A 23,271-nucleotide genomic window follows, 5' to 3' on the forward strand; every position below is an offset into this window, starting at 1 on the left:
TTTTTTACCGTTTTACCCCTCTATCTATATATTAACCGCAAGTACACACAAAATCCACTCTGTAAAAATTCCTCTACAAGCCATCCCCACCGCCTTGCTGTTACTCATTTGCTTCAATCCCCCCTGCACTACCTCAGATTAGGTTTTCACTAATCTGTCTATACACACACATCCTGTATCTATATCCAATACATACCTGAACGAACTCATCTTCTGCAACTTAACGTGCACGTAAGTTTTCGTTGATTATCTCGTTTTCGTTTTTCGATCAATTCTCGTGCCGTTTTTCATTGTATTTTGAGTTAATTTTACTTTAATGCTTCTTTTCTATTGCCGATTTTTGTTTTGCAAATATTGTTTGAGTGTTGAATCTGATGGATTGTTTGCTGTAAGTATAGTTCAATTTGTGTGTGCATAGATATGCGTGTTTGTGTTTCGGCGCTTCTTATGTCAAGTCTAGAATGGATCAGTTATTTGTTTGTGAATGTAACTCGATGTGATTTAGATGTGGTTGATATTTGTAGCAATCGGATTGCGAGGCTGAATTGAATTGGTGGATTTTTAAAATGTGCAACTCTCTGTTGTACGAGTTGGAGGCATTTGCAGATTTTACTCGAGTGTACATTTTTTTAGTGTGGAGTGGTTAGATTAAGACGCAATCAGAAAATACTGAGGAGTTAAAATTTGTGTAGAAAATCTAATTGATAATGCATAGACAATAGAGATATGATATGCTGAGTTCTTGGTTCCTTGGGCATAACGGCATAGACATATTTGCTATTTCAGTCGTGTTTAACACGGCTCCCCAAATTGGGCTACGAATTTTATTGCTAGCATAACAATAGTACACTCCTTTTATAGTTTGGTAGTGTATGTTTGTTATTGCTGTATGGATGCCCTTTCACTTTGTCAAGGACTGATCAACATGTTGCAAGGCCCTGGCGAAACAAAGAGGAAGGCACAGAGAATGTTAAATATTAGACTGCTCTATTTTATATTTTGGAATTTTTTTTCCTCCATGTGAATGCAATCAGTGAGACATAAAGGGCATTAAAAATTCACAAGGCTCGAGATAGTGCATCTATTAAACATGTTATAATATCGGTAGTTTACACTTTAGTCTTCTGATTGTCATTAATGTCTAATACTAACACGTCACAGTTTGATGTAATTATTAAGAAAATAGTAAATTATGATCTAGTCAATATTGAGCATATATGCATATATGACCAACACGCCCGCTTATCTCATATATATGACATGATTATACATATACGACCAACGCACCAAAGCAAGAATATAGTAAATAATGATCGAGTCAATATTGAGCATATATGCATATATGACCAACACGCCCGCTTATCTCATATATATCATGAATATACATATACAACTAACGCGCCCAAAGCAAGAATATAGTAAATATTGATCGAGTCAATTTTGAGCATGCATACATATATGACAAACATGCCCGCTTATCTCATTTGTATGACATGAATATACATATACGACCGACACACCCAAAGCTTATCTTCATGTATTTACGTGTTCGAAGCCGTATGTCTATAAATATTTGTAACACCCAAATCCCACGTTGAGGAGAGTGGAGACATTTGTTCAGTTTACAAGCATAAGCACTACTAACAATTTCATCAACAAATCATGATCTTTTATCCAAATGAAACAACTTGGGTAATTCACAAGCCACCACATTCCTTAAAAAGATCATGATTTGTTGGTGTAATTGTAGTAGTACTTGTACTTATAAACTGAACAAATGTCTCCACTCTTCTCCCGGTGTTACAATGTGACTTTGAACTTACGTTTTTACTATTTAATGTGTGTGTGTGATTATGCACCTGTTTTAGTGTGCTTTAAATTCTACTCTTTAAGTACAAAAAAACAGTACCAATATAGATACTTTTTTAAACATTTAAGGTCAAGCAAATGGCTAGCACTTACACAAATTTCATAGTGTTTTTTTGTGTGACAAGTTTGATGTGAAGCATCTATTAGATATCTAGTTGCGAGTTATGATGTGTTCATTCCTTTTTTTTTTTTTCCTCTTACAGGACATATGGTATAATTTAAAGCTGAAGGGAACTACATTCACAGGGCTTCGCGGATCATCAATCTTGTGGTGGTTTATGTTGAACCGTCATTTTTTACATTTTTCATTTCATGTTTTAGATACAATCATTTAAGGTTGAAATATTTGTCTGTATATCGTGTAAGACAAGTATACAACATTCTACTATTGGCGTTGTATCGATACCAACAACTTTGGAAGGTTGATGTTTGATTTAATTTGAGACGTGTTCAATTATCTCATTCTCTCTGCATTTTGGGCTTTAAATATATATATTACTTGCTTGGGAGCTGTGTATAAGTATATATTGGTTATACGCTGCATAAGGAGAATAAATTCTCTGTGGTTTTATTCCTCAAAATCAGAACACTTCTCTTTACTGCTGATGGAGAACTTAGCACAGCTGGAATCTCTGTGTGAAAGGCTGTACAAATCTCAGGATTCCGTTGAACGATCTCATGCCGAAAATGCGCTCAGATGCTTTTCAGTAGACAGTAACTACATTCTGCAGTGTCAATATATTCTAGAGAATGCATCAACTCCATATGCACTAATGATGGCCAGCTCGAGTCTGTTAAAACAAGTCACTGATCACCGTCTACCTTTGCAGCTACGGCTTGATATTCGTAATACTCTTTAAACTTTAAGACAATTATAACACAGTTACATGCTGTAGGCTGTCTTCTTCTACTTCATATAATCCTGTCTCCAGCCTTATACATTATCAGTATTCGTGATCATGCATCATAAATAATAGTTATTCACAGTGGTTTATATTATCAATTCTGTAATTGAAGACAGCATTATTGTGATGCTAATATATATTTTGAGTTTTGTATGGATCCAATTTACTAATCTGCTTTCTGTTTGAAGGAAACTATGTTTTAAGCTATCTGGCGACCAGGGGGCCTAAATTGGAGAATTTTGTTATTGGAGCTCTAATTCATGTTCTATGCCGAATCACAAAATTTGGGTGGCTTGAAGATGACAACTTTAGAGAGGTGGTTAAGGAGTCCATGAATTTCCTGAGTCAGGTGAAGCACAATAATAGTTGTCGATGGTTTAATTTCTTGATAAATTTTAACTTCCCCCAAGTGGTGCTATTATGTGTAATAAAAGTTTCGCACAGTTCCAACTGATTGCAGTCAGGGCTGTAATTACTAGTTAGTCTTACCTTCATAAGAATCTGACTTAGGCTTACATTCTGTTGGCTGCATTAAGATTGTTGATTTGAGGATCATGATATAGTGTTTTATTGAAATCAAATCTTTTCCCTTTGATAGTTTCCTTAAATAAGCCAAAAATAAGGTTGTCTTAAATGTCTTGGTTTCTTTTTGCCACCAACCTTTGTGGTTATATTGATATTTGTCACAGTGTAGTTCACAAGAGAAAATTGTACAATATTCCAGTTTGATTTGTTCCAGTCTAACATAACTGGATGTTCATCTTCTGTTCTAGTGATTCATTCTAAAACTGCTTTGTTAAATGTACTAAAGTAATATACCAACTTATTTGCAATCTTTTATTAGGCATGTGCTTTATAATCATGATGCACCATGCAGCTCTTTGTTGGTTATATATGCATTTAAAATACAGGCTTCTACTTTAAATGTGGTTTGAACGTGATGTCATTCTAAGTAGTTTGAACAATAAATTTTATTAGCCCAATGGTAAGGGGTTATCCTCTGGGTTCTATACTCGCTAACCCCGAGATTTATTACTTTAAAAACCTTATAGGCCTAGTCAAAAAAAGAAGAAAAAACCATCCCTGAGATTCCCTGTACAAAGATGGTATTATTGTTTATAATAATTCAGGATTCTTCTTTGTTAAAATTTTCATGTATATTCTAATTTCTAATTTATATCTCTTACTTAGATGGGGTCTGTGAGTGTCATTAAAGGTTGCTATCCCTAGATACATATTTTTATGTTTACATTGAAACTTCATATGAAATTCGGATGGTTTACGGAAAGTCTGGTACTTCGGTTACATACTATCATGATTTTGAGTGTGAGAATGAAGGACCTGCGGTCCTGCACCCAGTAGTTAATGGCCGAGAGCATGCTTCAAGGGTTATAGAGTGACAAATTCTTTGTTCCCAGGTGTCTTTTTAGATCTTGTAGTAGATTGGTAGATCTGCGTCTGTTAAAGTTGCGAGTAGTTTCTAAAAGTATATGCATCTTGATGTTCATTTCTGTATTAGTACAAAAGATGCAGATATATTTACAAGTATTGTTCTTACATTTGTATAATGAATGGAAGGGTTTGTACACTGACTGCATCAGTCTTTACGAGGAAACTATTAGTTGGTGGTTATGTGCAGCCCCCAATTTATATTTCCTGTCTCACCATAACACAATAACTGGATCTTGATGACACATTGATGCTACTTAAATCAGTGTCATTCTTTATTATCAAGTCATCTAATATTACAAAATACACTAGTTGACATCACCTACTTAAGGTTATGTCTGGAGAAAGGTGACCACGTTCTATGAAATTTGTCCCTTTGTCTGCAAGGCAATTATACAGATCATGTTCTTGCATAGTATTCACTGTTAGTAGGCACTACTTTTTACTTAAGTTTATTTGTTAATATGTCCGAATAATGGAAATGCCTAGGTGTGTGTCAGTTTTCTCCACTTTATCTTCATATGATAATTTTTTTTTATTAGTCAATCTAGAGAATCAGGTTGTTTCAAATTCTCTTTCGATGTTAATATGTGAATTCAAATACCTCATGGTTAGTATCGTAATATATGTATTTAACCATCTATGGAAATGATAGCAGTAACTATCCAAATTAACCTATTTACCATTTTCACCTGTCATCAGGAAGCTTCTCACTATATCATTGGACTGAAGATATTGAATCAACTGATTGCTGAAATGTTTCAGGTTGTCCACTTTCAACTTGTGTTAGCTATTAAATTTACAAAAATCTATGTACTTTGCCGTAACTTAAGTGTATAAAAATTCACCATAAGTGTGAATTTGAATTTTGTTCCTGTGTCTATTCTTCAAAAATGTGCATAGTTTTGGTAGTAATGCTTGTCCTATTTTGTACAGCTCTTTATGTTGGTAATTTGAAGGACTCAGTGAATGTATTGTTTGAGTTTCTAGAGGGCGCATAGAGCCTAATCATATTCAATCAACAGTTTATATAAGATACTTCCTAACCCCTTAGGCTATTCTTAGTTTCTAATAGTTTCTTATCTGCAGTTATCTGGTATGAGATTCTCTAGTCTGAATTGAATATAATTATGATGTCAATAATGTCAACAAAATCACCTGAGAGCTGAGATGAATATATCTCATGATACTATTTAGTTATCAATACGAGGATTACCTGAAATAGCCCATTATCAGCATTGGTGACATGGTGGCTGTGTTGTGTATCAGTGTATGTAAGCTATGTATGATATATATGTGGCATGGAAGTAGTAGCTTGATTTTGAAAGACATTTGTTTTTGTTACTTCGATTAAAGGCTACTAGATTTCTAATAAGTAATGATCGTATAGTAGGATTATAATCTTTAACAAGACTTGTCTTTTTTAAGTGACATACTATTTTTGCTGACCTGATAAAATTGTTGTCTTCATATCTTTCACCATGAACTCACTGCCATTTTTTGACAATCAGTCCAATCCAGTACTGTCAATGACACAGCAACGGAGGGTGGTAGTTTCATTCAGAGAGCAGTCTCTTTTACAAATATTCCGAATATCACTGTCTTCTTTATCTCAACTGAAAACTGATGGTAATATACTACTCTTTGACATTCTTTTCCATTATGTTCTAGTCTTCTGTTTAAAATTTGATAGTTTTTTTCTTCAATTTCTTGTATGCTGCTGGTTTGTGTGTATGCAGTTGGAAGCAATTTACAAAAGCTGGCTCTTTCACTAGCTCTAAAATGCCTAACATTTGATTTTATGGGGACATCAGTCGACGAAAGTTCTGAAGAGTTTGGATCTATTCAGGTCTTCTTTCATGACATGTTATGTTCTTGTACTTGTGTTATTTGTGTAGCTCAACTGTAGATTCTTTTTCTTATCCATTGTTCTTATATATATAATATTGGGTTCGGGTTTCAGGTCCCATCTGCTTGGAAGCAAGTAATTGAGGACTCCTCAACTTTGCAGATATTTTTTGACTACTATGCACTGGGTTTACCCCAGATATCGAGGGAGGTTGGTTACTACGCATAAATGGTTTGATGCATATTTTCTGAAGTCGGTGCATTATGTGTTTGGACTCTTAATATCGCTTGTTGTTAGCGTGTGTTAAGGTGTTTTAGGGGGAAAGGGATCTGTCTTTGGGAATTGGGGTCTTCTAATGGAGTTTGTCTGCTAGTAATTTTTCTGAAGTATGTTTTCTCACATCCTGACTGAAATAATAATACTTTTTGTTTAGGTTTTAATCTGTAGGGAATTGGGGTCTTCTAATGGAGTTTGCCTACTAGTAATTTTTTCTGATCTTGACTGAAACAATAATAGTTTTTTGTTTAGTGCGTATTGACGACATGCGGTTACTTTGATTCTTTTTGGGACAATGGTTGCCCTTTAATCATGCCATCTGCTTAGAGATTTTTGGCTGGAAATACAGGTGTATTTGGTTACTCATTTTGGGTGGAGTTCTGTCCTATTACTTTGCATTTTGGCTTTTGCTGGGCTGATGTCTTTTTCTGTTGAGAAAGTTGAAATACAGATAATGATTTTAATACTTGTAGTATTGAGAAAGCAAATCCATTTGGGATCTCATTAAGGTCATGGCCCTGTAACAAATATGCTCATCATAATGTATTGAAATTAACTCTATAGCTTAGATATTTAAGATATCGCTTCTTCAACATCTTCGTTTCAAAATAAAAGAAAAAGTCTCGTTGCACGTTTCATTCTTGACATAGTGTGAGAAACCTATTTTGTATTTAAGTTTCAGGCTTATCACTGCAAATCTAGCTATCTACGACCAGCACATAGTTCCGCCTTTGAGACGGTAAATTGTACTGTACATGGGAACATATATGATCAAATAATCATGGGCATGTAGCACAAGAGGCGGTACACAGTATAGGATGGAAAAAAAAAATACAATAGCATAGGAATACAACGAAAAGTTATCTGTTTCTATTTTGTTTAAATGATCGACTATTACTATCTTTTGTGTTTCTAATGATATATTAGTTTGACTGATATATATTTGGTGAGCATGTTGCTGAAATACTATATATCCAAATTAAATAATATAAATCTTCTCTTACCGATCACCTACTGAACCATCTCCCCTTCACATCCAACTCCTTAAGTGGAGGAGCAAAGTTTTCCTGCAAATTTGCTATGGACAGCTAATATTACATCATTTACCGCTAAACGCACAGCTCTACATTACATCACATCTGAGATGTCATGTTGATGCCCATGTGATGCTCTCTTGTCATATTTCAGGAGAAAATCTTTCCAGTACAATAATAAGAGGTAGACCTACCGAACTAATTATGCTATGCACTTACGAGATGTATCAAGTTTATGCTTAATCACCAGTTCATAGGAATAAGTATTTCAAAGTTTGTTACTATTTTAGTGGAATATATCTTTTCCAGTTATTTAGGGATATCAAAGTTTGTTCAAGCATCTTTCTGTATTCATACTCTGGACTTTGCCTTAGGGGCATGGTTTGACTCTATGTAAAATTTTCTATCTTATCCAGCTTGATAGTTGTTTCAGTTTCTTTTTCATTGATTCGAGTTGTTATAATAAATTCATCTGGCGCACTTGGTGCTTGTTGTACTGTATGATTTATGTAAAGTTTTGGTTTGCTTAAAATGTGAAACTGTGACATTGCTTGTTACGGCATGAGGTTTTGTAAAGCTTGTAACTTTTTTCTTTTCAATGATTTTAGGCTTTAGAGTGCTTGGTCCGTTTGGCTTCTGTTAGAAGATCTTTGTTTACTAATGCAGCCGCACGACTCAAATATCTTTCACATCTGATGATTGGGACAAAAGATATTTTACAGACAGGGAAAGGTAAATTTTGCATCATTTATAGTATAGGAATTCCAAACTAGTTTGGATGGTAAGGCCTTGTTGACATGACATATATTGAGCAGTAGCTACAACACTTTTGGATATTAGGTGTTATCAAGTGTATGAGGTTTTCAAAATGTGGACTCCATCCATCTTCTTGTTGCCGTAATAGATGGATTATTAGAATGTTTTAAATTCTGATTTTGTCTTTCATTCCCTTATTCTCTTGTCTAAGGTCCTCTCATGGCGTGGGTAGTTAAGGGAATGTATTCGGCAGTGTGCTTGTTCTTATTTAGTTCATTAATCTCTCTCAAATGTGGTACACTTCTCTGTGATTTTTCAGTATAATTTTTACACAAGTGGTAGAGGTTTTCTATATATATATATATATTGTATGATATACTGGTGCAAAACAAATTGGATCAGCTACATCAAAGCATTTCCACCATAATCTGGAATTACTATTGACTACTATTAGCCACTGAATTCACTTCATATTTCTCCTGGTATTACAATATGTATTTTTCATTTTACGTGGAAGCGTGGATTTGCATCCATGTTTTATGTGAACTATCCTGGTGAAGTTCATCTGCGTTCCTACATATATATAAATACTTCTTTGTGTTCATATCATTATTTATATAGAAATAATGAAAATCTGTCTTCATTCTTTTCCATATGTTCCTCACATATATTTATGAACTTATGGTGGCGCCATTTCATATTTCCTTGTTTCATTTAATTGGCAGGTTTGGCTGATCATGGCAACTACCATGAGTTTTGTCGCCTTCTCGGACGCTTTAAGATTAATTATGATGTAACTCTGAACTTCTATTCTTAATATACCTATATTTCATATTCATTAATCATTACACTTGTCAAATTGCACACTGATAGATAAGAGAGTTATCCCTAATACTCCATACATTTATTTCTTTTTAACCTGTGTTATAATGTGTTTCTTTATTTAATTTGGATGGTCCATGTGCACCCTAAGTATTGTACCAGGATTGAATTTTGACAAAATTTCTTTAATAATTAAGGTGAAGCATTACTAGATTTTTCTGCTTTACTATTATGCGTTATTCTGATCTGATATAAATTTCGAGTGCTAAAGAGTGAGAATGGCGTGGGTTGCTGCAAAGTTTAGGCGTTATGTTCTGTTTACCAGTAGGGACTTTGGGGCAACAGATTATAGCGTGTATTTTTGAACTTCCAATTTCCAATCCCATACGTGTTTACCTATATCTTAAAGTGCGAAAGGTTTATCGTGTACCAAATTGTTATATTGTGTTATAGTTTCTTATAACCTCTTCTCTTATGTTGTATTTGTTTGGAGTGAATGAAATTGGGGAGAATAGAATGAAATTTTGTACTATTTTATGGGCCAATATTTATATTCTGAATCCTTCTCATATCTTTACAAATATCATCATAGAAGTTTTGCATCCCCTCATTTTTCTCACTCTTTCCTCCTGCCTCCATGTGTTCTCTTTTAACTTTGTTCACAGTTTTCCATTTCCTCCATTCTCCCCAGCCAAGCGGTACCTAAATCACTAACTTATTACTAAATATTTTGGTAGCAGATCTTCAGGTGATATTAGGACCTGCGTTATTTTTCTTGTCATTTCTAGCTTTTAAAGAATATGATGCGTAACGATTTTATAACATAATCATTGTTTAATGATATGGTCGTAGTAATATGAGCTTGTAAGTTGTCGTATGAAGGATTTAGTTAAAGTTCAAGCGTACCACAGGTTCTTATGTTTCACCTAGGTGACATCTTTGATACTTTTGCAGACAAGCATGAAAACTTTTTCTGAAATAAACTGGATATCTTACAGTATGCTATATGTTTACATGTCAAAGGGTATCTCGCTAAATCTGAAAGTCTATAATATGTCGTGGCAATAGAATATCTTTTCTTTATTAGTTTATAATGATTACTCTTTACGGTGTCAGACTTAAAGGGTTAGATATTCTTAGTTCTCATGGTAAGGTGTGTCTTTTCCAATGTAGTTGTCTGAGATTGTGAGCACTGACTGCTATAACGATTGGATACGCTTAGTGGCGGAGTTTACGCTGAAGTCTCTACAATCCTGGCAGGTTATGATGGTGTTTTTTTTAAGTTAACTAATTATATAAATTTTTTGGGATACTATAGTGTTAGTATATTGTATTCCAGGGTTAACATGGATACTTGTGTCATGTATAGTGGGCTAGCAGCAGTATATACCATCTTCTTGAGCTTTGGTCCAAATTGGTGACATCTTTAAGAAACTTTAAGGGTGAACGACCAAGCTTGCTTAATGAATATGTTGTAGAAATTGTGCAGCGTTTTATCTCCTCAAAATTCGATTCTTTCCAGGTCGGTTCTTTGTTTCTCTGTTTTTTTTTTGCTGCCTAATTTTTGCTAATAATTTTACTTACTGTTTGTACTTGCCATATGCTTTGTTGCAGGTTGAATTATCTGATGACGATTCTGAAAATCCACTTGATAATTCTGAACTTCTTCAGGAACAGCTTGAGTGCTTTCGTCATCTTTGTAGATTTCAGGTTGAGATTTGTAGATATGTTTTTTACACAAAACAATTATGCATCCTTTTATCGATACTGCTTTCTGCTAGCCACTTTATGCACCATTTTTGCTAGGCTGAAAATCATCTGTAGTTGATTACTTTAAAAATCATTTCTACTGACTTTTGACATGGTTTTCTGAGCCATCAGTATGAGAGCTGTTGCAAGTACATTTCGCAAATAAGTGATCCTATCATGCAGTTCTATATGGTATGCTTATGACCCATTTTGATAGTCCATATTTTGCACATGCCACTTTTTTTTTTTAATCTTATCTTTTGGTGTAATTGTATACTACATAGGAAGCAACAGGTCTCGAGTCCAATGGGGTAAACAGTAATCTGTCTCTTCTTGAAACCAAACTTGCTTGGATGGTTCATATAGTTGCTGCAATCTTAAGGATAAAGTCTAGGTACAACATGTTTTATTGTAAATCGATTTTTCTGGAATGTGGAATGGGTTTTTCCCTTACATCAGTTGGCTTATAATAAATAATCGTTGTCAGTGGGGAATCAGATGAACTACATGATGCAGAACTTTCAGCTCGTGTATTCAACTTGATCAACATTACTGATAGAGGATTCCAAAATCAGGTATGAATATAAAAGAATTTTGTAAGAAATCTTAAGAACATATATTGTATTATGGTTTGCTTTATCAGTCAAAGAGTCATCAGGCAGATATATGATGACTTTCTGTATAACATGGTGCAGGAAAGTAATTGTTTTTACACATGGAAAACAGTTAAATGAACAAGAAATTAGAGACAAGTGTAACTAAGAAGTGTTCTCTTTAGAATCATTAGGGTAATTTTAAAGATCTTGGGATGATATTGGTATTTGGTAGTTAGGGTAATTTTAAAGATCTTGGGATGAGATTGGTAGTTTAGCACTTGCTAAAGTTGACAGGGATGTCGAACTGATTAGATTTTGGCATTGCTGATGGGCTAATGTTAATTCTGCCAATTTTATATGAGCTGTATAAGGTTTTTTATTATGAATCATATATGGTCTCTTGAGAGTACACGTGAAACTTGAAAGCAGCTAGAGATCACTTAACCATTTTTAATAAGGTTTTATACTAGTAATCAGCAATTAATGGATCCTTACAGGTTTACATGCGCAATAAAGGAACATTTAACAGGTATATGAAAGATATATTAACCTCAGATTACAACTTACAAGTAACTGTTCTGTGAAAAATTACCAAGGCCGTTAAAATCTCAGAGAAACCTGGCAAGATTCACGAGGCAGGGATGTTGATGTGTGTATTTGTGTGTGAAGTGAAGGACAATTATGGCTACTTATGATTAGAACAATTCCACCCAATAAAAAGTGATGAGACTGATAAAAGTGCCTATGAATATAATACGCTGATCAGTTATATTGTGAGACAAAATATTTCACCATTCCTGATTTGTTGATAAATTTATCATCTCTTTTCTTTCTTTTTGAATTTACACTTTCAGAGATATAGTGAATTAAGCAAGCAGCGACTGGATGATGCTATTTTACAATTTTTCCGGCATTTCCTCAAGTCTTATATTGGTGAGCAGGCAATGGAATCATCCAAGGTATATGCATTGGAAGTTTGGTACTCAATCTGTGTGCTTATTTGGTGAAATTAGATGCTTATCTACATCATTCAGTAGTTATATCTATTTCTGCTCCTTGATGTTCGTAATCTGCAGAGGCTGTATGCCCGGTTTTCAGAGCTTCTTGGAGTCAGTGATCATTTACAAGTGTTGAATGTTATCATTGGAAAGATTGCAACAAATCTCAAGTGTTATGCTGAGGTAACTTCCATATTTTAATAGTTACTGCTTACTTTTCTCGTTTTAATTTATGAAATAATAATCACTTCACCTTTTATGTCTCTTATGTGCAGAGTGAGGATGCTATTGCTCAAAATTTGAACCTTTTCTTGGAATTAGCTTCAGGGTCAGTCTTTTGTTGCTTTGTTACATTGATTAGGGAAGTTCTATGTATTTTGTTTATGACTATTGACACTTGTCCTTTTTGAACTACTTAGATACACAAGTTGCAAGCTGCTTTTGAAATTGGATACGGTTCAATCGATAATTATTCACAGCAATGTAAAATATTAACCTATTCTGCTGGGCTATGCGAGTCATAGATGTAGAACTTTGAAGCACATATTTACTCTGTTTAATTTGTATTCTCAGAGGGAGCATTTTTCTTTTCTCCGAGACAACAGATTCTCTCGTACCAGAACAACTTTCTTCTACACTATTGGCTTGCTGGTTTTTGCAGAAGACAATAATTCGAAATTTAAGTCTTCGGTTGATCCTCTTATGCAGGTATGTAAAATGTCAAGTACTTAATTTTGTTGCAGCAAAAACCAACAGTCTCTCGATATCTTATGTATATATTATGTGAAATTGGTACCTAGTATGAATAGCTGAACTGGCCACGAGGCTCGAACTTCACTTCTGATGTGCTTTGGATAATGTCATTTGCAAAATCTGACTTCTACTTCCTTTGTAGTTTCGAGCTTACAAAATTTTAAGTATTTGCACATTGAACCAAATTGTTTTTGTGTCCTGAATGGGGCTGTGTTTTCCTTTCTCAATTTACTTTTGATACTTGTGGTTCTTTCCCTGAAGGTCTTTGTCAATTTGGAAATGATACCCGATGGAATGTTTCGAACTGATACTGTTAAACAAGCATTAGTCGGACTGATGCGTGATCTCAGAGGACTTGCTATGGCTACAAATAGGTTAGTCTTTCTAATTAAACATTACTGAATTATTTGCAATCATTTCGCCTCTCACTCTTTCTTTCTTGTCCTGTAGCCGCAAAACATATGGTTTACTCTTTGACTGGCTATATCCTGCACACATGCCGCTTCTTTTGAAGGCAATTACATATTGGGCCGACACACCAGAGGTGAACAAGCAATTAATGAAACTGAGTTGTCCCCTTAATGAGATTATTGATATTAAAAATTCCAATTATACTCCCCTTATCCCCCTCAATTCTTTACGTTGGGATAGAGGGCTCGGCACGCATTTTAACTATCCTATAAAGTAAAATTTCATATGTTATTTTAAACTTTTTTTGCTTCTGAATAAAAGTTTAATATTTATTTTTATTTTTATAGAAAGAAAATTTTAGAAATAAGTTATGAAACTATACTTTATATACGTCTTAAAATGTGTGCCAAGCAGTGAAAAAATTATATAGAAATGAGAGGGACAGAGGGAGTAATAAGCAAACTTTGAGAATAAGTAAAATTCTAGATGAAAGGAAACAAATGAATATTCTTAATTACCTGCTTAATATGAAATAAATTACCTAATCATGTTCAAATAATCTGCCTTAGATAATATCACCACTAGACTCGACCTACTCTTGTAATAAAATCATAAAGTTTTATATGAGTCTCATTAATATAGATATCAATTCGGTTTCCAACCGTTAAAATCCTCATCTATTTGGAAAGAGCTTGCTGGATGACTTCATCCACCATAAGCGGGTTGGATCCAGGATTCCACTACTTTTTTTTACTGTTTTTTTCTTTGTGTGTGTGTGTGTGTGGGGGGGGGGGGGGGGGGGGAATTGTTACTAGAAAAACTTGAAAATATAAGTTGCTCAAAGTAATTCAGAAAACTAACATCAACATTATCAGAATATAGCAATTAAAGCCTTTTAATTGTCATCATTTAAAGTTATGTCATGATTAGAAATTTGATTGTTGATAAAAATAGTTAACTAAAAGTTTGATATGACAGAGCTCTGTCAGAGTCATAGTTAGATGCTTAATTACAGTTATTGTTTATAAATATTTGTATTATTATAGCAGTACAAGTTAAAGCATGAAATTAAAATTCATTCCACACACTGTTATTCTAAATTTAAACATTAGGCGTAATGGAAAAAAAAGGTGAAACTTAAAATGAGAAGTTAAAATTTGAGAAACAAAGTGTTAAATTCTTGAACAGAAGTACAGCAACATAGATTCCATTTCATACAGCAACATAGATTCTATTTCATTTGTTTTAGTTAAAATTGCAAATTTATATATAACGCCTTCTATAAATACTAAATGAATTTAAGCCGTTATATATTTTAATTATAGTTATCGTGTTTATAGATATTTGTATTTTTATAGCAGTACAAGTTAAAACAGAAAATCAAAATTCATTCCAAACACTATAAATTCTAAATTTGAACATTAGGCGTAATTGAAAAAAAAAGTGAAACTTCTGATGAGAAGTTAAGGATTGAAAAACAAAGTGTTAAATCCTTAAGCATAAATACAACAACATAATTATATTTCATTTGTTTTTGTTAAAATTGCAAATATATACAACGGCTTTCATAAATATTAAATGAATTTGGTTTGCAATCGCTGTAACTTACATATTTATGGCTTTACATAGTTACATATATAGACACACACATAGGCCAACATTCCATGGAGATACTTCTTATATCGAATTCCGTAATACACCATTATAAATCATTAATTTAAAAATCTCTGATTAATTGAACTAGTGAAGTATTTGTATATCTGTCTTTTACATATGATTCTTCTTCCATATATGTTTCTTGTGTGTTGTCTGCTTTAGGTTATTAAGCTGTGTCTTCATGTTGAATTATGTAGGTTACAACTCCATTATTGAAATTCGTTGCTGAATTTGTTCTGAACAAATCTCAGCGTGTGACTTTTGATATGACATCTGCTAACGGCATACTGCTTTTTCGAGAAGTCAGCAAATTACTTGTTACATATGGATCAAGAATTTTGCCACTTGCTCATCATGGAGATATCTATGCATTCAAGTACAAGGGAATTTGGATTTCGTTGACTATTTTTTCACGAGGTATTCAAAGTATTTAAAGTATTAAATTATTAGTGTTGAGTTGTGGGTTTTGCTTGATAAATTTCTGACATACAAAAACTATGTTGTGTGACATATCCTTCTATATGTTTAAAATTTAATTTAATTAATACAAGTTAATGTTTATATAAAATATAAGTGAAAACTAATTTGAGGTTGATGTGCTCTTTCTTTTAAGATGGTTTGCTGCAATTTGGGTGCTCTAAGATTCCTGAGGATGTTTTATCAACTTTCAGCCGACATTTTTTTTATGTATGGCTTACACAAGTCAGAGCTATGTATTGTTGTTTGAAATTTAGATGGAATCAGCTTCCACTTTGAACGAATGTCTAGCCACAATTAAATGTGATTATGTCCAGGATGACTAATATTGCTATAATGAGTGTCTTGTCCTGTAATTTCATTAACTTACCTGTAAAATCTTTAGAATTGACTTAGTAAATTGTCTCGCTCTTGTCATGTATTGTTAACAAATTTTTATATTACTATATGCAAGACACGGAAATATATTGTTGCCTGCATGTCTGGGTCTAATTTTCGTGATTTGTAATCTTCCACAGCATTGGCCGGTAATTACGTGAATTTTGGGGTCTTCGAACTATATGGTGACCGTGCACTTGCAGATGCTCTTGATATTTATATAAAGATGATACTCTCGATTCCTTTGACTGATCTACTGGCATACCAAAAGGTAGCAAGCAACACATCTTGTATATCAGATTTAATTTCATTCTTTCCTAATGTATTTGGTAAATACTCAATGGAAACAGGTTTGAAATAACCTCACGACATATGCAGTCTTAACTATTAATGATCTAATGTTAAGCTGGAGAACATGTTTTCTTGGTTTGTAGACGATGGCCAGCCTCATACTGCCTAGATGGTATCTGAACGAATAAGACAAAGTCGGCAAATTTTAGTTGGTGAATTTAATTAGGATTTTACGTTGATATTAATTGGAAGCTGGTTTTTGGCTTGTACCTTTTGATTGAATTAATGCCCTAGATGTGTAGCTTGCAAATCAAAACAGCAGTATAAACCGATACACTTTAGATAATGTATTAGATTCATGTCGGGGAGAATTACTACCTAGTCTACTTTCTAGGTTAAATAGTTTGAAATGTTAATGGAAAGAGAAAGGACATTTTAGTTCTCCCTGCCGCGTATTATCATGCTTTTTGCAGAAGCACACTTGTTTAAATTTAAATTGGGTCGTATCTGTTAACAACTTAACATTGAATTGCATTCAGGGTCCATTTATGATGTAAACGTGCAAAGGTTCAGCAAAATATGTTTCTGTTTTAAGCAGGCTTTAAATGATTCACTTAAGTGGCACTTATGGTGAAACTTAAGCGATATCTGGGTAACAATAGTATCACCGAGCTGAACTACTTGTTACATGTTTGTAGATGTCATAATTAGCTGATTTGTGGGTAACAATAGGATCACTGAGTTGAGCATTTTGTCACATGTTTGTAGATCTCCTCATTAGTTACTATAACAGATGGCATTAGTTTGAGTTTTCGGATGATGTTCATTTTACAAATGAGTAGGTTTGGATACCTAATTATATTACGAAGTTATAGAGATCTAGGTGTTATGGATAAGCTTGTTTGAGGTGTTCAAAAGATGTGAATCCAGAATGATCGTTTTGTGATGAATGATGCACTTAAGATATCTGGAGCCTCCTGCGATTGTGAAATTTCATAATGGTTGAAGTGAAAAAATTGCTGCAATAACGTGAAAATAATAATTCGAGAACATGTATGAAATTATGAGTTTCAGAGTGAGAATGATACGATGGATGTCTGGCCCAGTGATATATAAATGACAGATATCATTTAATGAAGACATTTGAAATTGGCCAAAATGAAGAATTATTTGATTGTTCATTAGATGATGAAGGTGTGTTTATACATATACTTAATTAATATGCCTGCCACTATATTAGGAGGTAGAATCAGCATACCTTCACTTGTTAAAGAATAGGGTCAAAGGTCCCCAGTTTGATATGTATTGGGAGCAGGAGGGTTTGTGGTTCTCTAAAATGTGATGTGAGGACATCAAGTAAGGCGAGACGCATTTTGGAGAATTTTGTTAGGCTATGTGATGCTTGACGGATTTGTAGAACAATGTTTATTAATGTAAAAACAATATGAAAGATAAACTAGGGTGACTAAATGCTGAAGAATCATTAACCCAAGTGTCTCCCAACCCGAGTAAAGAGAAATTATGATGGATCGCAACGCATAACAAAGAGAGACTTAGTTCAGTAATTAAAATTTACAATAGTCTGAATAATCAAGTCTTCCACAATATGTGGTAGTTGACTGTTGGAGAGCATAGAAGACCTAATAAAACAACCTAATGGGACAAGGCCCTCGAACAATTGGGCTTACTCTAATAAATTCCACATATTCTATAATAAACTCCTAGCCTCATTTATAGAATATCCAAGTAAAAACACAGTTTCTGAATAGTAAATATAAATAATTTATTTACTACTGAATTATATATTTTTTTCTTATCTTCATCCCCCAAGTGTCACAACCCAATTACATGAAATTGGACAAAGACACCTTAAGGGGAATTAAAGGAATTGGCAATGTGGCATCATATGCTTTCTTAGTTTGTTGCCGCACTGGGCATTGTTGGGGGCAGCAATGTAATATAAAAAGGCTTGGACCAGGATCCAAAGAAATGCAACGGATAGTCTTGACCTCCCGTGCCTAAATATGCATTGAAAAATGACATATATTCAGCATCTTATCATGTCTTAGTATAATATTTGTTATCCACAGAAACAAGTAGTCCCATCTTCTGCTTTATAATTTACCGATAATTGATAGCAACTTTTTACTGGTGGTTATTTATTCACTAGTGTTAATAAGTCACCGCCTTCTGTTTATTTGTTATTGTCTTTTGTAGCTTGCACGGGCATACTTTGCTTTCTTGGAAATTCTCCTCAAAACCCAGATTACATTTGTTTTGAATCTTGATTCAATCACCTTTACATTTATAGCTGGAACTATTCAAGCTGGTCTGAGATCACTGGATGCAAATATTTTGAGTGAGGTTTGTATATGTTCTTTCAAAATTCTGTGACTTTTTACTCAAATTTTTTGAGTGGGGTTTATATATGTTATATATCGCAAGTGTAGTTCTTTCTGTGACTTTCCACCACGACACAAATTACAATCATTAAAAAAAAATACAGTAGATACACTGGAGCCTTGTGATATTTGCCATGTGCAAGTTTGTAATGAGGACTTCTGAAATTTGTACATTTCTATATCTACATAAATTGAATTAGATTCTTGCTTAACAACGTTTATCACTTATGATGTCAAATGATTAGGTTTTTATTTAATGCTCAAGGGCATGTTTCACGGATAAGTTCAATTAGATCTTACTCAATTACGTTCATCATGTTATCTTGAATGATTAGGTTTTTCGTGAATGTTCAAGGGCATGTTTCACGATTAAGTTTAGTAACTATCAGTGTATCACCAAGACCGTATACGAAAAAGGTTCAATGCATCAGTCATGCCTTATCAGTTGTCGCGCTCTTATTTTTAGGGCTGGTATTGATCACTGGTGTTGCTGCCTAGTATCAATCTTTGTGACATCTGCATGTCTGTATATAAGCTATTCTAAACATAGATATTTTCTTTTTTGTTTTGATACAGTATCAATTAACAATATATTGAAAATGTTCTTTACAATGATACCAATATCTTTCATTTTTATTCAGTGTGCATATGCCGCGGATTATATAGCTACATATTATTTCAACCATATAACATCTGGAGAGTTACCTACTACTCCCGCCTCTTTAAATCTTGCCCGACTTGTTGCAGATTGTCCTGGTCTATTTCCAGAAGTAAGTTGATTCGTTTTTATTACATTATTGAAGTTTGTTTGGTAAAGATTTTGTGCTTTGGAACCATTAGATATTTTTTAAATTTGATAATAATGCATCTCTAGTTAATTATATATCTTTAATTGTTTAGTCTATGAATAATCAGTTGGTTGTGCTACTTTAAATGGAAATTCTGAATATGTATAATAATAAGCAGAGTTACCTAAATGGACTCTTGTGTTGTCACCTCTATTGTTAGTTCAAATAAAAACCCTTCCAGTAAATAAGAATAATTGGGGACTCTGTTTGCTGCCAAATAATCCTTAATCAATGATGTTAAAAAGCTTGTTTACTCGCGTGACAAATTGAAAGCTTGTCATTTTCTACGAGTCCTCAGAACAGTGCATGACATATCTGTATATGTTTCAATTCAACTTATCTGAGATGGACTAAAGTAATATGCGTCAACTTATTTCTTACTTAGCGACAGCTTGAGTGTTGCTTTGTCAAACTGCGCAGCTTCTCCACTTGGCTACTTCTGTAATCTTCTTTTTTATCTCCTTATCCATCGCTCCATTCTGTTTACTGTTAATTTCCAAGGACATTTCTTGTCATTCTTTCTTTATTCTCCTTCTCATCCTTGCCAGTAGCCTTGTACATATACAAGATATAATACCTATTTAGATAGGTATGTGTTATAGATTGTATATTTGTATATATAGTTTGTTATTATCTCCTTTTTAAGGCATGTTATCATCGTCGTCGTCATCATCATCATCATCATTATTAATTATGGGTCTGTTTAGCCTATCTTAAATTCGTTCATAAGTATTTTATTTTATTACATTGAGCAAACTGCAAACTTTCACTTATAAGTTATTATTAGTTTGGATGATTTTGTTAGTAACTTTTAACTTATTATTATGTATAAAAACTAAAAAAAAAAATAACAATTAAGTACTAAAAGTCACCCTTCTAAAGTACAGAGTGCATTTTTATGAAGTCAAATTACAAAAATCAAATAAGCAACTCAAATAAGTACATATTTTCTACTTTTCAGAATTTAACTTATCATAAGCTGTGATATTCAATTTGTAATGTAAAATACATTAAAAATCTCTGTGTCAACATCATATGGCACCACGGTCCGTCACAACAGTAGTAGCGGGGTTGGCTCACTTTTTTCACAACTCTAAATGAGATGAACATACTCTTGGAAGTTTATAGGGCTGTCTTGTGTCAAGCAAATGGGTTTGCTAAGTGAAAGTTTGTAGCAGTTGGCTTTTTAAAGTCTTCTCAGTAATTTTATCATAAGCATTTATTTCATCAGTTATATTCTAGTTTCCGTTGTAGTAAACATGCGTTTTCTTTGCACTAGATGCTGAAGTCCCTCTTCGAGACTGTTCTATTTGATGACTGTGGGAACCAGTGGACTCTGAGCAGACCAATGCTCAGTTTGATGCTCATAAATGAAGAGGTAATTGATTGATGTATCGTGTATGCTTGTCTTTTCTGATATCCTAATATCTTTAAGGTTGATGGTAACTGCTGCTTTTTTTTTTGCCATAACTTGTATTGAAAAAGAGCTGCATGCAATACTAATTCTGTTATACCGTATCTCATGTGGGCAAGTTAGCTACTATATTGCGAATCATTGTAGTGCTTATATTACACATGGAAAGGTAAAAGGTCACTGTTAATTGATTGTGGCCCATCCCCGTGGATGTTCAATGTCAAAATCTCCGGAATCTTATTCCTCAACCCAAAATATTTTCATAAATTTATGGATCACAACATGTTCTTGAATATTAAGATAGACCTAGGTTGATACATTAGGGTGAATGGGAGGTTGTCTCTTGACATGAGCCGGCTCATTTATCTGTATGACTTACACCAATATGTTCTTCAGTGATATCTATGTTAGCAATTAATAGCTCGAGGGCAATTTTCTTGAAATATGCAATACAGGAGATGGGTTTTCCGGTGAAGTGGCAAACTGAATTTCACAGTGCTTGTTTAGTTTGTTATGTACTAAAAGTTGAAGATTATATGATGAATGATGATAGTTTGTTATTTACATAGGAGTATTAACTAATTAAGTTTATTTTGTGCTTTGGAGTGTATTTGAAAACTGTGCGTATGGGGAACTTCACACAAACTCACAGTGTACTATGATATTACCTCATTTCTAATGTGAGAATGATTTTGTGCAGATGTTTGTCAACTTAAAAGCTCAGATTCTGGTGACACAAGTAAGTTTGACAAATTATACTGTCCTATTTTTTAACATTTATTACGGGAATTAGGTTATCTCATTTTGTTTGTATATATACTAGCTTGGCAACAAAGGTTGTCCCTCAAGGTGAACAGAAATGTTGGAAAGAGTTAATGAAAATATTGTAACAAGTAAATAAAACACACTAAAACATGTGAAAGTTGATGCAGAAGATTAATCTTAGACAGGAATCACGGGATAGTAAAATACACTTGAATAAGCTTCTGATTCAGGACAGGACAATCCATCTATCCTCATACTGCAAGTGAAATATGCCTCTTTCACGAATATAGCTAGGATGTTGGTCGATTATTAGTAACATACGTTTAGCGGGAAAAAAGCGTTGGACGAAAGAATCTTTATTTTTTCCTAAATCTACCAATTTGTACTCTGATATTATTGTTTCTTCATCATAATGCAGGTGGTGGGTGAACAACCACGTCTCTCTGCTTGCTTCGATAATCTTATGATGGGTATCAGCCGAAACTTGGAAGCAAAGAACAGGGACAAGTTTTCCCAAAATTTAACCAGGTTCAGGAATGAATTTCGTCAGAGATGAGGATTTCTTGAAGACATCGAAGAATCAATGTATATGTCGTGAAGAAAAGGCCAGAAATAGTAGTGAAAAGTGAAGACACAGATTATAGAAAAATTATAGATAAATGAGGGAATTACCTTGCAGGATTTACAAAAGGGGTTGATATTTGGTGTACATGTATAAGATTAGACTTAGGTAAAGTCGTATATGAAACAAATGTATCTCAGGTTTGGAATTATGATCTCTGTATTGGTGCGAACTGCAAAGCGATGAGATAAATCTGCTTGGGTGGGGTATAGTTATAGACTTGTAGTTAATCACACCCCCAATATTTTATCTTTTTAGGTAATGCAACTTAGCGGGGAATAGTTATAAACTTGTAGACTAGTTGATCACACCCCCAACCTTCAATCCTTTCAGAAGAATGCAAATCTTTCTGAAAGTGAAGTAGTTTTGGAAATAAAAAAAATCCGGAGTTAAGTTTATGTTTTTTCAAGTACATAATATTGAAATAGTAAATAATGTGTTTTGATGATATTGTTTATGAATTATGTGTATGAAAATAGCACCCATAACCAATGAAATAGGACCTGGGTGATATGTCAGGAGTCGGACTCAATTATATTGTAAGAGCAATGGAGTTGTAAATCAAAGTACATGTAGGGAAAATTTCATTCCAACAATGATTTCTTAAATCATTGATGTTGTGTTTGGTTGAATAAATATGAAAGAAATGGAATGAAATTTGATTTTCTTATAGACAAAATGTTTATAAATTTTGTAACTTTCTGCATTTCATTCTCAATATTCTATACTAAAGATCACATTTCCCATTTTAGAAGGAATGTGCAATTTTTTTCTATCCTCGTCTTTTTTTCTAATCTTATGATAATAATTTTGCACTTACTAAATTTTTTTCAAAATTTTCATCCTATCTTTACTACTTTCATTTACTTTTAGTCATTGAATTTCATTACATTCCATTCTACTCAACCAAACATAATATAGGATCTTGTTCCAATTTCTTATCTTAGCTAA

At 33.6% G+C, this 23,271-nt stretch overlaps 1 protein-coding gene across 1 annotated transcript; it reads left to right on the top strand.

Annotated features, from left to right (window-relative positions):
- The first annotated feature begins 27 nt into the window (after positions 1-27).
- On the top strand, positions 28-22,768 carry LOC108219095 (uncharacterized). The gene is made up of 29 exons (XM_064091676.1): positions 28-231; positions 2,073-2,715; positions 2,963-3,123; positions 4,926-4,988; positions 5,735-5,852; positions 5,963-6,072; positions 6,187-6,282; positions 7,991-8,114; positions 8,864-8,931; positions 10,134-10,220; positions 10,330-10,482; positions 10,575-10,670; positions 10,842-10,901; positions 10,994-11,103; positions 11,197-11,284; positions 12,160-12,264; positions 12,382-12,486; positions 12,579-12,631; positions 12,723-12,786; positions 12,877-13,011; positions 13,318-13,430; positions 13,507-13,600; positions 15,321-15,540; positions 16,119-16,249; positions 18,487-18,633; positions 19,313-19,441; positions 20,799-20,897; positions 21,634-21,672; positions 22,117-22,768. The coding sequence occupies exons 2-29, from the start codon at positions 2,475-2,477 to the stop codon at positions 22,252-22,254; spliced, it is 3,147 nt and encodes a 1,048-aa protein (XP_063947746.1). The 5' UTR covers positions 28-231; positions 2,073-2,474; the 3' UTR covers positions 22,255-22,768.
- Positions 22,769-23,271: the final 503 nt, after the last annotated feature.

The sequence above is a fragment of the Daucus carota genome, chromosome 4 (assembly GCF_001625215.2).
Source record: "Daucus carota subsp. sativus chromosome 4, DH1 v3.0, whole genome shotgun sequence".
In the NCBI taxonomy this organism is placed as follows: Eukaryota; Viridiplantae; Streptophyta; class Magnoliopsida; order Apiales; family Apiaceae; genus Daucus; species Daucus carota.

Excerpts from the sequence above, each read along its gene's own strand:
- LOC108219095 (XM_064091676.1), top strand. The coding sequence starts at position 2,475 with ATGGAGAACTTAGCACAGCTGGAATCTCTGTGTGAAAGGCTGTACAAA. Across the intron at positions 5,853-5,962 it reads ATCTCAACTGAAAACTGATG|TTGGAAGCAATTTACAAAAG; the intron begins GTAATATACTAC and ends GTGTGTATGCAG. Across the intron at positions 10,902-10,993 it reads CTATCATGCAGTTCTATATG|GAAGCAACAGGTCTCGAGTC; the intron begins GTATGCTTATGA and ends TATACTACATAG.